This window comes from Saimiri boliviensis, chromosome 10 (assembly GCF_048565385.1).
Source record: "Saimiri boliviensis isolate mSaiBol1 chromosome 10, mSaiBol1.pri, whole genome shotgun sequence".
Lineage (NCBI taxonomy): Eukaryota > Metazoa > Chordata > Mammalia > Primates > Cebidae > Saimiri > Saimiri boliviensis.
In genome coordinates this window covers 25,886,950-25,899,873 of record NC_133458.1, presented here as the reverse complement: position 1 = coordinate 25,899,873, position 12,924 = coordinate 25,886,950, and the positions used below count along the sequence as shown (strand labels likewise).

Here is a 12,924-nt window from a genome sequence, read left to right as displayed (position 1 = left end):
AATCCCAGGCTGAGGCAGGAGAATTGCTTGAACCGGGGAGGAGGAGGTTGCAGTGAGCCAAAACAGAGCCACTGCACTCCAGTCTGGCAACAGAGCGAGACTCTGACTCAAAATAATAATAATAATAAAGGGGCTTTGGTGAGTTTTTCCAATTCCCAGGAGGGACTCAGCACTGGAAGGAATCAGTTCTATTGTGGTATCTACAGCTGACACACATGAACACATGCGCACACCTATCTCCTGGGAAGCCATTTATTGGGAGTTACTGGGAACTTGGGCAAATGAACCCACATCCCTGGTCTGCAATCCCCCATCTGAAACATAAGCAGGTTGTAGTAGATTATTTCCAGAAGGCTCTCAGCTCTAGAATTCTGTGTCCTATGATTTTCTGGCTCATTTAGAGGTGGTGTGGAAAGTACCCTTTGCCAGCTGAATTCCACATTGCACAGCCGACAGGCTGCCTACTCGAAGCAGTCGTATGGCAAGTGTTACTGCAAATATGAAAAGGCTCCTTTAATGGATCCTCTGTGTCAATTTTCTTGAAGGCTTTTCTTACAGAGAATGTCTCCGCCATGTGGCCTGTATAGGCTGGGAGTCACTGTCCCGGATCTGCTATATCACTTGATATCTTTTTTTTTTTTTTTTTTTGAGACAGAGTTCAGCTCCTGTTGCCCAGGACTGGAGTGCAGTGGTGCGATCTCAGCTCACCGCAACCTCCACCTCCCAGGTTCAAGCGATTGTCCTGCCCGAGCGTAGCTGGGATTACCGGCACCTGCGTGGCTAACATCACTTGGTTTCTTAACAGCCCCATAGAGCAAACAGGACTCGTGACAAAGAGAGACCCCTTCCAACTTCACCCACGTTCCTGGGTCTGGGACACAATAGGAAACCCCGCCAGCTGAGCTCCCTGCCCTGCTTCATGCCCAGTGGGTGCAAACAGGAAATGAGTCCAGAGCCGGGTAAATAGCTCCTGCCTGAGGTCCGATGAAAGTGTCCAGGCAGGCTCAGGCTGGTGGGTAAGGATGGGCTGGGCAATGGCAGTCTTTTTCTCTGATGATGTAGGAATGGCTTCCATTTCGGCTAGAGCAAAGCCTGCATTAGCAGCCCTGAAGAGGGCCCCTGCCTCAAAGGATGTGAAGACTCAGCCTGTCCCAGCATAGGAGTCATCTAAGTCCCCTCCCGAGAAGTCCAGTGAACTGTAGACACGGGTCCTCCCACTTCCCCTAAGAGTGAAGAGCTCTGAACTAAATGCTGAGCCAGCCCCACAGCAGCCACCTGCGTCACAGGGGTCACCAGCCCCCAGAGAAGCCGCCTTAACCCCCAGCAGTCGCTGCCACCAGCTCCGGGTACTGAAGCAGCAGCCCACTGGCCAGACATCCCTTCCCAAGTTGCAAACTAGCTTGGGGGCTCCCCTTCCAGGGAGCATGGGGCCAGGGCTGAGGCCAGCTCCCCTCAGTTCCACAGTCCAGAGTATCCCAAGCGACTGCTCAGTGCCAGGTGCTGGGCTAGGCCTTGGAGGTGGCAATGAGTATATTGCTGGCCCCTCGACAGGCTCACTGCACGGTGGGGGAGACACACAGCTCGTGGAACACCCCTGCGTTCTCCCTAGGAAACCAGGGAAAGCGTCGCAGCAGAAACCATGCATGAGGGTGGCTAGGAGTGGCGCCTCCTCTCCCTCCCCGCCCACGTTCCCCACCCCCCATCCCTGGGTACCTTGTTTTTATTCCTTGAGTCAGGGTCTCCCTGTTGCCCAGGCTGGAGTGCAGTGGCGTGATCTCGGCTCACTGCAACCTCCTCCGTCTCCCAGGTTCAAGCAATTCTCTTGCCTCAGCCACCTGAGCAGCTTTGACTACAGGTGTGTGCCATTACTATGCCAAGCTAATCATGTTTTTGTCTTTTTAGTAGAGACAGTCTTACTAGGTTGCCTAGACCAGTCTCAAACTCCTAGGCTCAAGCAATCCTCCCACTTGGCCTCCCAAAGCTGCTGGGATTCCAGGGTGAGCGGCCACGCCTTGCCACCATGGAACCTGCTCTTCTCTCCTGCTCTGAGAGCTGATCTCCTCCCTAAAGCCTTCCTTCCGGCCTTTCACTGACCCCATCTCAAGAACCACCATCACAGATTCCTGCCCCCGACCCTCATCTGCATCTCCCCCTACACGCTACAGTTCATAGGGCCTCAGTCACACTCAACTGACCGTTTTAATTTTAAAATCCCTATGTGAAAACTCCACCTCCTTCAGGAAGCTTTCTCCAGACCACCCCTTCCAAATCTTACCACTCTTTCAGAGATGCCTCCCTCTCCCCGACAGGGTGGCACTGGGCCTTCAGTTTTTATTACCATATATCCACTGATACTCACAAACGTTAGCAGAATTCCAATGCCGGAGGCGGGGGGCGGGGGGAAGTCCCTTAAACCCACCAGGTGCTCAATATATACGCTTACTAATCATCACAGCTATTGTTTGAGCGCTGATCCTGAGTTGGGCGTAAAGCCAAGCTCATGATATATACACCCTCTCATCTTCATAGCAACCCACAAGGTAGGGCTGTTATTTTATAGATGAAGAAACTGAGGTTCAGTGAGGGCCACTATTTTATCCATGGTCACACACATCTGTCTGACCCAAAGTCTGAGTGTTTTCATCCCACCAAGCTGCTTTTCTGTTGCCCAGAATTCATCCATTCAGTATCAGATTGAGAGCACTGAATCGGCCTGTTATTTTGGCACCTGAGGAACACGGAACCCTAGATATCTTATCATGGTGGTACTAGAGGTCTCTATGGTTCTTTTATTCTATCTCAAAAAGAAGGAAACTGAGGCACAGAGGCATGATTTACCATTGTTGTTCTGCCAAATGGTTATCAAACCAAAAAGCACTGAAAGGGGGTCTGATGAATTGTCTGGCCCCTAAGGTGAATGCTTTCTCTGCTGTAGGCTGCATGGTCTGCCCATATTAGAAGGTAAGCTGGGGGAGACAGGCGGGAATGGACCTTTCTGGGACAATTCCTTTGTTACAGAGATTCGAGCTATAAATCTTTCTTGCTTTGAACCAAATCAGAGAATTCAGCAGGTTGGGGGCAGTGTTTATGCTATTCCTGATGACAGCAGCCCAGGCAGGCACACCTTAAGAACATAAGAGCCGGGCGCGCCCGTAATCCCAGCACTTTGGGAGGCCAAGGCAGGCAGATAACGAGGTCAGGAGCTCCAGACCAGCCTGAAACCCCGCCTTTGCTAAAAAGACAAAAAAATTAGCTCGGCGTGGTGGCGTGCGCCTGTAATCCCAGCTACTTGGGAAGCCGAGGCAGGAGAAATTGCTTGAAACCGGGAGCCGGAGGTTGCAGTGAGCCAAGATGGCGCCACTGTGCTCCAGCCTGGGTGACAGAGCAAGATTCTGTCTCAAAAAAAAAAAAAAAAAAACAAAAAAAAAGGACAGAAGATGAAACTGGCCTTACTGAGTCCCTAGAGGATAGTGTAAAATGCACCATAGCTACTGAGCAGACCAAGTTTGCCACGCACCCCCCACAACAAGCCTTTTCTAGCCTCGATATATGCAAATCATCGCCAACATCATCATCATCATCATCATCATCATCATCATCATCATCATCATCATCCCTCCACCCCCAACTTAACACTTTGGCACTTTTCTAAGTACTTCCCAGCAGTGCTGCATGTTGGAATAAGCGTGGTGCTTGGATAGGCCAAGTTACCTGCTGGTTAGAGCAGGCACTGTATGGTCACTTTTGTTTGACACATACCAAGCTTCTACCATATGCATGCCCCATGCTAGGCTAGAAGTGGTGCTTCATGGAAGAGACATGGTTTCTGGCGGTGCCTAGGTGCCAGGAAAGACAGTCCCATCCTTGAAGCCAACAGTGAGCTAGAGTCGGCGCTTTGCCCACTGGTGGCTTAGGAACATTTCCTTTTAGAGCAGAACAGTGAGGGTCTGGTCTCACAGCACCTCCCACTCCTCAAAGAAAGGGTGGCTCAGCCTCCTTAAGCTCAGAAGCACTAGGGACTGACCCCTCTTTCCTGACACAGTCCAATGCCCTTCTGGGTGGTTCTAAGAGGCTTCCCAACAAAACGGTCATGTGAAGGCCCACCCTGAAGTCCAGCTGTCCCCAGAGTAGGGTTGAGGAGTGCCACCACACTCCGATATCATCTCAACCCTGCATGTCGTGGCGCTCTTCCGTGACTGCCACCCTGAAAGCTGTTCTGACTGTTCCTCACACTGCAGTCCCTCTTCCAGGCACACACACCCTTCCCCTGCCAGAGTGCCCTTCCCTGTCCTAGTCAAGCTGGTGGAGTCTCCCACCAGCCACAGGAGGATGTCCAAGCCTGCCTGCTCCCTGAGTGCCAGCCCCTGCCCACTACTAAAGGTTTCCTGTGGTGCAGAGGAGAGATTGTGCTGCCCTCCCATCTCCCCTGGCCCCTTAGAGTCCAGTCCCAAACTGCCAGCACCTGCTCGCGGCAGTCCCTTCCCTGTCTGTGCCTCCGGCAGTTCTCCTGGCCCTAGGGTGAGTGCACCACCTCCCTTCTTTCTCCCTGCAGACACGTGCTCAGGTGGGCAAGAGAGAATGAGAAATGCGCCTCTCTCCTGGGGCTGAGCCAACTCCTGCTGTTCCTGGGGGCTTAGTGACGCCCGCTCTGATTGAGTTTGCAGCCATCGCCTATCCCCACAAAGAGAAAGAGTAACATTTCGCATTGAGAAGAAACAGGGAGGGTATGTTTCTGAGTTGCAGCTCTATTTCATGAGACAGGTAGAGTTTCTAAGGTGGGTCTAAAATGCAGCCCCATCCTCTTCTACGAGAGAGAAGTTCCCGTTTGCACAAGAGGGTTAGAGGGGGGTCTCACTATCGTGGCCACAACCTAAGAAGGGATTGCTTTGGCGACACGGAGGTAGGACCCCCACTCAATCAAGTGACTCTGGGGCTGTGGAAGGTCCCCTTACGTCCCTCTACCCGCCCCGGCACGGACTCAGGGGGTTGAGCCTGCACATATGGCTTGGAAAAACCTCTCTGCAAACGGGTAAGCACATTGCCCGCGTGGGCCGTGTCCGGAGGCTTGTAACCTGCTTCAAGAACTTCCCCGGGGTCTTCTAGCCTGCCGCTTTGCCTGGAATTAACGGATACACAATACGGTCCCTCATTCCCTCCAACACGAAGCAAAGGTGTATTCAGACGCCGAGGGTCCCGCAGAAGCGTGGAGCCTCGCGGTGCCCGGTTTCCCTTTTCTTTCCCAGCAAACCCACTTGGCACCGGCGCGCCCCTGTCTGCCCGGGCCGAATCCACCGCCTACTCCTCCAGAGTGGAGACTGGAAACGAATCCACGCTCCGGCCCTGCACCTGCCGTGTTGTGGAGTTTGGAGGGGGCGTGGATGGTGCAAGGTCAGGGACCCGCGTGTGGACCCGGGGGTAGCAAGGCTGCTCCGGGTCGGACAACGCGGCGCGCTGGGCTTCCCTGCAGCCCGGCCGGGCAGGGGGCGCAAGGGCACAGCAGGGGTCCCGGCGGAGCCCGGGCAAGCCACTCACTATTCTGGGAGAGCGACGGCGGCGGCGACAGCAGCAACAGCAGCGCCGAGAGCACCAGCGCACAGCGCATCGTGTCTCGCCTCGAGGCCAGGAGCAGGTGGCTGCGGGGTGAGCGGAGGGTCCGCGCGTCCGGGTGGTGGGAGCGTGGGTGCCACTCAGGGAGGTCTGCGGGTGGCTCCGGCGGCCCGGCGGTGGCCCGGGGCTCCCGAGTCGCGCTGCGGCGGCCCTTCCTCCCTGCTGCTGCCGCAGAGCGAAGCTGGGGCGCACAGCCAGCGGCAGAAGAGCGGCGGCGGCGGCTGCGTCCTGGGCGGCGTCTGCGCTGCTGCGGCCCCACTGGCGGCTGCGGCTACTCTCCGCCGGTCCCGTCCGCGCCGGCCCCCGCCCCCGCCCCCGTCCCTCCCCCTCTGCCTCCCTCTCGCCCTCCCCTTCCCCCTCTCTCTTCCCCTCCCTCTCCTCCAGAAGCCCGCCCGCGGCGGCTGCGGCCGGGCCGGGCGGGGCCGGGGCTGGGCGGGCGCTGGGCGGTGAACAATAAGCAGAGGAGGAAACTCCGCCCTGGAGCGCCTCGGGCGGGAGGCCGGGTGGCCTCCGCGCCTTGGGGGGCTGTGAGTGTGAGCGCGCGTGCCAGGGCGGGGGCGGCTCCCGTGGGGCAGTCGGGCCCCGCCCACGGGTGTCCCGAACAGGTGTCCCCCACCAAGTGTTTCTGAGGGGCCCCGGCGGGATCCCCTCGCACGTCCTGGCCCTCACACTGCGCGCACATCCGGAGCGGGCGGACCTCCAGCCTTGCGTGGCAGCTGATAACCATTGGCGGCCTCCCCAGCTGCGGCGCGTTCTGCGGCGACCCCCGAGAAGCTAGGCTCCCACCTGCCAAGTGCCTTTCACCTACCGCCCCCACCCCGCACGACTTCTGAGCGGGTCTCTGCGGCAGGGTGTGCACCGGGCAAGCTGGACCCATTCACTGCTTCACCTCTCCAAGGCTAGGTTCTTTACCTGTGAAATGGAGATAATGGTTAAAAAAACAACTGCAACAACTTTAGGGATGAACGTGTACCGGCTTTACGTATGTTAATTCGTTTACTCTTCACGACACCCTTTTTTTTTTTTTTTTTTTTTTTTGATCGGAGTTTTGCTCTTGTTGCCCAGGCTGGTGTACAATGGTGCGATCTTGGCTCACCGCATCCTCCGCCTCCTGGGTTCAAGTGATTTTCCTGCCTCAGCCTCCTGAGTAGCTGGGATTACCGGCACGCTCGGCTAATTTTGTATTTTTAGAGACGGGGTTTCACCATGTTGGTATGGCTGGTCTCGAACTCCCGACCTCAGGTGATCCACCCGCCTCGGCCTCCCAAAATGCTGGGATTACAGGCGTGAGCCACCGCGCCCAGCTCACAACCATGTTTTTAGTCTCATTTTGCAGACAGGGAAACTGAGTCAAAAAGAGGTTAGGAGGCCGGGCGCGGTAGCTCACGCCTATAATCCCAGCACTTTGGGAGGCCGAGGCGGGTGGATCATGAGGTCAAGAGATCGAGACCATCCTGGTCAACATGGTGAAACCCCGTCTCTACTAAAAATACAAAAACTGCCGGGCGCGGTGGCTCAAGCCTGTAATCCCAGCACTTTGGGAGGCCGAGGCGGGTGGATCACGAGGTCAAGAGATCGAGACCATCCTGGTCGACATGGTGAAACCCCATCTCTACTAAAAATACAAAAAATTAGCTGGGCATGGTGGCGCGTGCCTGTAATCCCAGCTACTCAGGAGGCTGAGGCAGGAGAATTGCCTGAACCCAGGAGGCGGAGGTTGCGGTGAGCCGAGATCGCGCCATTGCACTCCAGCCTGGGTAACAAGAGCGAAACTCCGTCTCAAAAAAAAAAAAAAAAAAAAAAAAAAAAAAAAAAAAAAAAAAAAACTAACTGGGCATGGTGGTGCGCGCCTGTAATCCCAGCTACTCAGGAGGCTGAGGTAGGAAAATTGCTTGAACCCAGGAGGCGGAGGTTGCGGTGAGCCGAGATCGCGCCATTGCACTCCAGCCTGGGTAACAAGAGTGAAACTCCATCTCACCAAAAAAAAAAAAAAAAAAAAGAAGAAGTCACATAACGGGTAAGTGGCAAACCTGCCTCTGAGAGTAGTTTGGAGAACTACTGTGCACCGTGCCTCGAATATAGTAATTGCTCTGCAAGAAGTGGTTATTATTCTTATTCCTGCTCTATAAAGAACAGCAATAAAGATTTAGGACTTTGGGGTCACAAGATACTTGGGCTCAAAACCTAACCATGCCAATCTATTAATTGTAAAATCCTAGGCAAGTTACTGTCAGTACCTCATTTCTTTTCATCTGTAAAATAGGGATAATAACACCTACTTCAAAGATTGTTGGTAGACTTAAGTGTGATCATACAGGATAATACTTAGCCTAGGGCCAGGAACACAAAAGTCTCAGTTAATTAAGCTGCTCGCCCTCCAAGTGAGGATCAGAGATATTTGCACACTGGGGCTGGGGGTGGGTGTTGGAGAATTCCATAAACTGAGTTTATCCGGTGAACGAACAAAGAAGGTCCTCTCCCCTCCCCAACTTCTCCCCTTCTCCCCGCCCTCCCCGCCGCCCGGCCCCCAAAGTTGCTTGGGAGACGCAAACCCCAGGCCTTCCTGAAAAAGAGGCACATCAGAGGAGTCGGGATGTGGAGGGGACAAGGGATGATTAACCTTGGAACCCGGGTATGGCGTGAATTTGGCTCACGTGACTCCGAGGTTGCTAACCTGGAGTCTCCCTGCCAGATGGGGTTGGGTGGAGGGGTTTTCCCCAGGATATAGCCGCATCCCTGTGGCAGTGGACTCCGTGAGCCCCTCAAGCCGGCTGCAGGCAGGCGCTGCCTGTAAGGCATTGCGTTGGTGGAGCCGCGAAGGAAGCGCTGGCGCCCTGGCTGGGGTTCCGTGGCAGCCGGCCTCAAGCTTGGGAAGGGCTGACGGGGCTGTTTTCATCAGGAAGTTTCTGCAGGATCGTTCTGGCCCGGTTTTCCACACCGCATATGGGAAAGACAGAGGGTGTTCCCTGTGAATACTCTGGGATATGTGTGCGTGTGAGACTATCTTTGATGTTTTTTTAGTACTGTTCCCCTGACATCATGTCAACAAAAGTCTTATTTCTCCTCTGAAACCAAGCTATATATATACATATTTTTTTTAACTGGGATTTTAAAAATGCATGTAGCACGCTGTCTGATTTAAACAGTGTTTTTGAACTCAGTGATTCAATTTCTCTAAAAACTCAGAAGCAATAAAAAAACATTAACTTTATAAAGAGAGAGCGTATGTATATTTTGAAGCTTAGGGCATTTTAAATTCACATGATTTGGGACTGGTGCCATTACAAGATCATGTAAAATTAAAATGAGAGCAGAGATCTGGGCTTAGAGAAGACACGGAAAAGTCAGAATTGTGCTGGACTCTCCTCAGTATCCAGCAGCGCCCTCGACTTATGCACAGTGTGGCTCTCTGGAATGAGGCTGGCTGGGTTTAGGAGTCACCTGTGGCCAGTGAGATGAGCTGTCTGCAGGTAACTGGCCTGTGCCTTTGGCCCCTTAGGTATCATACTCCAACTTGTGATCTCACTGGCTCAGCACACCTGAGCTTATATCTGAAACCCAAAGCACTTTACAGATGCTGTTTTTGAAGCTTCTCATTCATCAGGAAATTTCTGCTGGATCATTCCTTCTGGGATTTGTTGCTTTTTTTTTTTTTTTTTTTTTTTTTTTTTTTTTTTTTAGATGGAGTCTCTGTTACTGAGTCTGGAGTGCAGTGGTGAGATCTCAGCTCACTGAAACCTTTGCCTCCGGGTTCAAACGAATCTCCTGCCTCAGCTTCCCAAGAAGCTGGGAATATAGGTGCCCACCACCACGCTGGGCTAATTTTTTAAAAATGTTTTTTGTTGTTGTTGTTTTGTTTTATAGAGACAGGGGTTTCACCATGTTGGTCGGGCTGGTCTCAAACTCCTGACCTGACCTCAGGTGATCCACCCACCTCGGCCTCCGAAAGTGCTGGGATTACAGGCGTGAGCCACCATGCCCAACTCATTTTGGTAATTTGTATACATGCATTACCTCCCCTAGAAGACATTCAGCTTCTTTAACAAGGGGTCTTTCTTTTTTCTTTTATGTATTTATTTATTTATTTATTTTGAGACAGAGTCTTGCTCCGTCATCAGGCTGGAGTGCAGTGGTGCAGTCTTGGCTCACCGCAACCTCCGCCTCCCGGGTTCAAGCGATTCTCCTGCCTCAGCCTCCTGAGTAGCTGAGACTACAGGCACACGCCACCATACCAGGCTAATTTTTGTATTTTTAGTAGAGACAGAGTTTCACCATGTTGGCCAGGATGGTCTCAATCTCTTGACCTCGTGATCCACCCACCTTGGCCTCCCAAAGTGCTGGGATTATAGGCGTGAGCCACCGCGCCCAGCCAACATGGGGTCTTTCTTATTCATCCTTTACTTCCTCAGACCAGCAAGAACAGCTCATCATACTTTTATCAAGCACATGGATTTTCTGTTCCCTGGGCACAGAAGTCAACACTATGAAGCACTAGATTTTGAGAAAGTAGCAGCTTTATTTGCAAAATCGGTCAGCAAAGAGAGAGGAGTGAATTCAAATCTGTCTCCCTGGCCAGGCGCGGTGACTCATGCCTGTAATCCCAGCACTTTGGGAGGCTGAGGTTGGCAGATCACCTAAGGTCTAGAGTTTGAGAACAGCCTTGCCAACATGTTGAAACCCCTGTCTCTACTAAAAATACAAAAATTAGCTGGGTGTGGTGGCACGCACTGGTAATCCCAGGTACTCAGGAGGTTGAGGCTGGAGAATTGCTTGAACCTGGGATGCGGAGGCTGCAGTGAGCTGAGATGGTGCCTCTGCACTCCAGCCTGGGTAACAGTGAGACTCCATCTCAAAAAAAAAAAGGCCGGGCGCGGTGGCTCAAGCCTGTAATCCCAGCACTTTGGGAGCCCGAGGCAGGTGGATCACGAGATCAAGAGATCGAGACCATCCTGGTCAACATGGTGAAACACTGTCTCTACTAAAAATACAAAAAACTAGCTGGGCGTGGTGGCGCGTGCCTGTAATCCCAGCTACTTAGGAGGCTGAGGCAGGAGAATTGCCTGAGCCCAGGAGGTGGAGGTTGCGGTGAGCCAAGATCGCGCCATTGCACTCCAGCCTGAGTAACAAAAGCAAAACTCCGTCTCAAAAAGAAGAAAAAAGATTTCAGAAGATGTATGGAAATATAAATTTTTAAAAAATGAAAAAATAAATCTGTCTCCTCAATTTGGGGTCTGGGCAAATTTATAGGATCAGAAGGCAAGGGAAAAGATTGAGGAATGTTGGCTTGGCAGTGTCTGGTTGGAGGACTTTCAATTGGACCATTTACAGAAAGGTATCTTGAGGTGGACTTTTAGCCCTGCATCTTCCAAGCCTTGGGACCTCTGGCTTCTGAAAGAATTCTGGCATTCAGGTTCAGGTCAAGTCTCTTAATCTTTTTAGCTCAAGGGAGAATTCATTGTTTTTAAGGTGCTGTTAAGTTCCAGCTATTTTCTGTTGCTCATGCTGGGGGCAATGGTGACGTGTAGTTTTTGGCTCTGTTGTACCTAAAACATAACATTTTGTTATCAACAGAGTAAGTCCAGTTTGGCTGTCCTTCAGTTACACCACCATCATACATATAGATACAGATAAAGATCTATAGATACAGATCTTGAATGCAAGCATGAATGTCACCTGAAAAATGTGATACAGGAACCTATGGCACAAGGTTGCATATTTTTCCATGGCCCCTGGCTGTGAATGTTAGAGGTCATAATTCTCTGCCCCAGGTGCAATTTGGTGATGTTGCTTACCTAAGCGCAGGCTCAGTAAGTCTTCTTGAACCTCATCCTAAGTAATATTGATCCCCCAGTCACAACATCTACAGGTGAGATAGAGCGTTCCCTACCACATCCCCCACTAAAAGATGAGTGCACACTTGTATCTATCCTGGAACCACAGCTCCTGCTTGTAAGGAGCCAGGGATGCTCTCACCTGGGCTTTCTAATCAGTGACCTCTGAGTTCCTTGTGGGTTGGAGCAGTGTTTAGTTCATCTTGGAATCCAGTGCCCAGTATGGTGATGTCTGACCCCAAGCAGATGCATAGATGCATGATATTCAAAGGCTGCATAGATGAAGTGGTTGGATTTTATCTCCAAGGTTGGGTGATCCCTGACTGCAAGTCATGCAAGTCTATGTGTATCAGCTAGGACTCAAGTTGGGCAGCTCACCCCAAAGTCATGCTCTTGTGTGTTATTATTCGATGGCATCTACTCTAACCAGCAGAATGTGCTAGGTTCTGTGCGCTGTGCTGAGAATGCAGCCCTGTACACAAACATGTCTAATGTGTGGTAGGAGCTGTAACACATGGCATGGGCAGGCATGGGAGAAGCAGAGAGGATGGCTCAGCCCCACCTGGGGAGGTCAAGGAAGGCTCCAGAGGCGGGAACTGGGTTTTGGAAGAGTTGTAGGACTCCACCAAGGGAAGAGTGAGAGGGAAGGCTTTTTGGGCAGATGGAGCAGATCTGCAGATATTTTGCCCTCTGCAGAGCACAGGGTTTGTGGGGGTGATGGGAGATGGGGCCTGGAGGGGTGGGTAAAGGTGAGATGCTTAGACAATGGAGTCACTAAAGGATTTTAGCTGGAAGGGGCAAGACCAGCTTTCCATAAAAGAAAGGTCATTCTAGCTGCGGTGAGCTAATGAAGGGTGGGCGGATGTGAGGTGGGAGGTGAGCACAGCATTTGGGGGGGCTAGTTCAGCTGTCCCTAAAGGGCCTGACCTCAGACAGTGGCAGTGGGGAAGAAGAGAAGGGGCCTGATGCAAGAGGTATCTGAGGGGTCGGCACTGATACAGGACTCAGTGACCCATTGGATATGGACGTGGTGTGTGGGCTGGTGTGTGTGGTGTGTTGAGGGCAGAAAGACATGGCAGGACTGCATGAATTATCTCAGTGCCATGGATGGAGGGAGAGTAAATGGAACAAATCATGATGGAGAATATAAGAAGGGAAGCAAATGTAGGAGGAGAAATGGTGAGTCCAATTTCAAACAGGCTGACTCTGACGACCATGGCCATGTCTCAAAGTTATATCCAAGACAAGACTCAGGGGCCATGTCTAGAAGATCTTTCCTTTTTTTCCCCCCGCTCTAATAAATAGAGATGGGGTCTTGCTGTGTTGCCCAGGCTGGTTTCAAACTCCTGGCCTCATGCGATCCTCCCAGCCTGACCTCCCAAAGTACTGGGATTATAGATGGGAGCGACCACACCTGGCCTAGACAGTGTGTATCTGTGCCAGAGAAGCTCAGACCTACAGTCGGCACTGGAAATGCAGATCCCAG

At 52.3% G+C, this 12,924-nt stretch overlaps 1 protein-coding gene across 2 annotated transcripts in view; it reads right to left on the bottom strand.

Annotated features, from left to right (window-relative positions):
* Positions 1-5,895, bottom strand: part of PODXL (podocalyxin like) — a 60,124-nt gene extending 54,229 nt beyond the window's left edge. For both annotated transcript variants that reach the window (XM_039473079.2, XM_010346208.3), the window contains exon 1: positions 5,533-5,895. In XM_039473079.2, the coding sequence (XP_039329013.2) occupies positions 5,533-5,602 (70 nt within the window). In that variant the 5' untranslated portion in view covers positions 5,603-5,895. The remainder of the gene's footprint in view (positions 1-5,532) is intronic.
* Between the last annotated feature and the right edge of the window lie 7,029 nt (positions 5,896-12,924).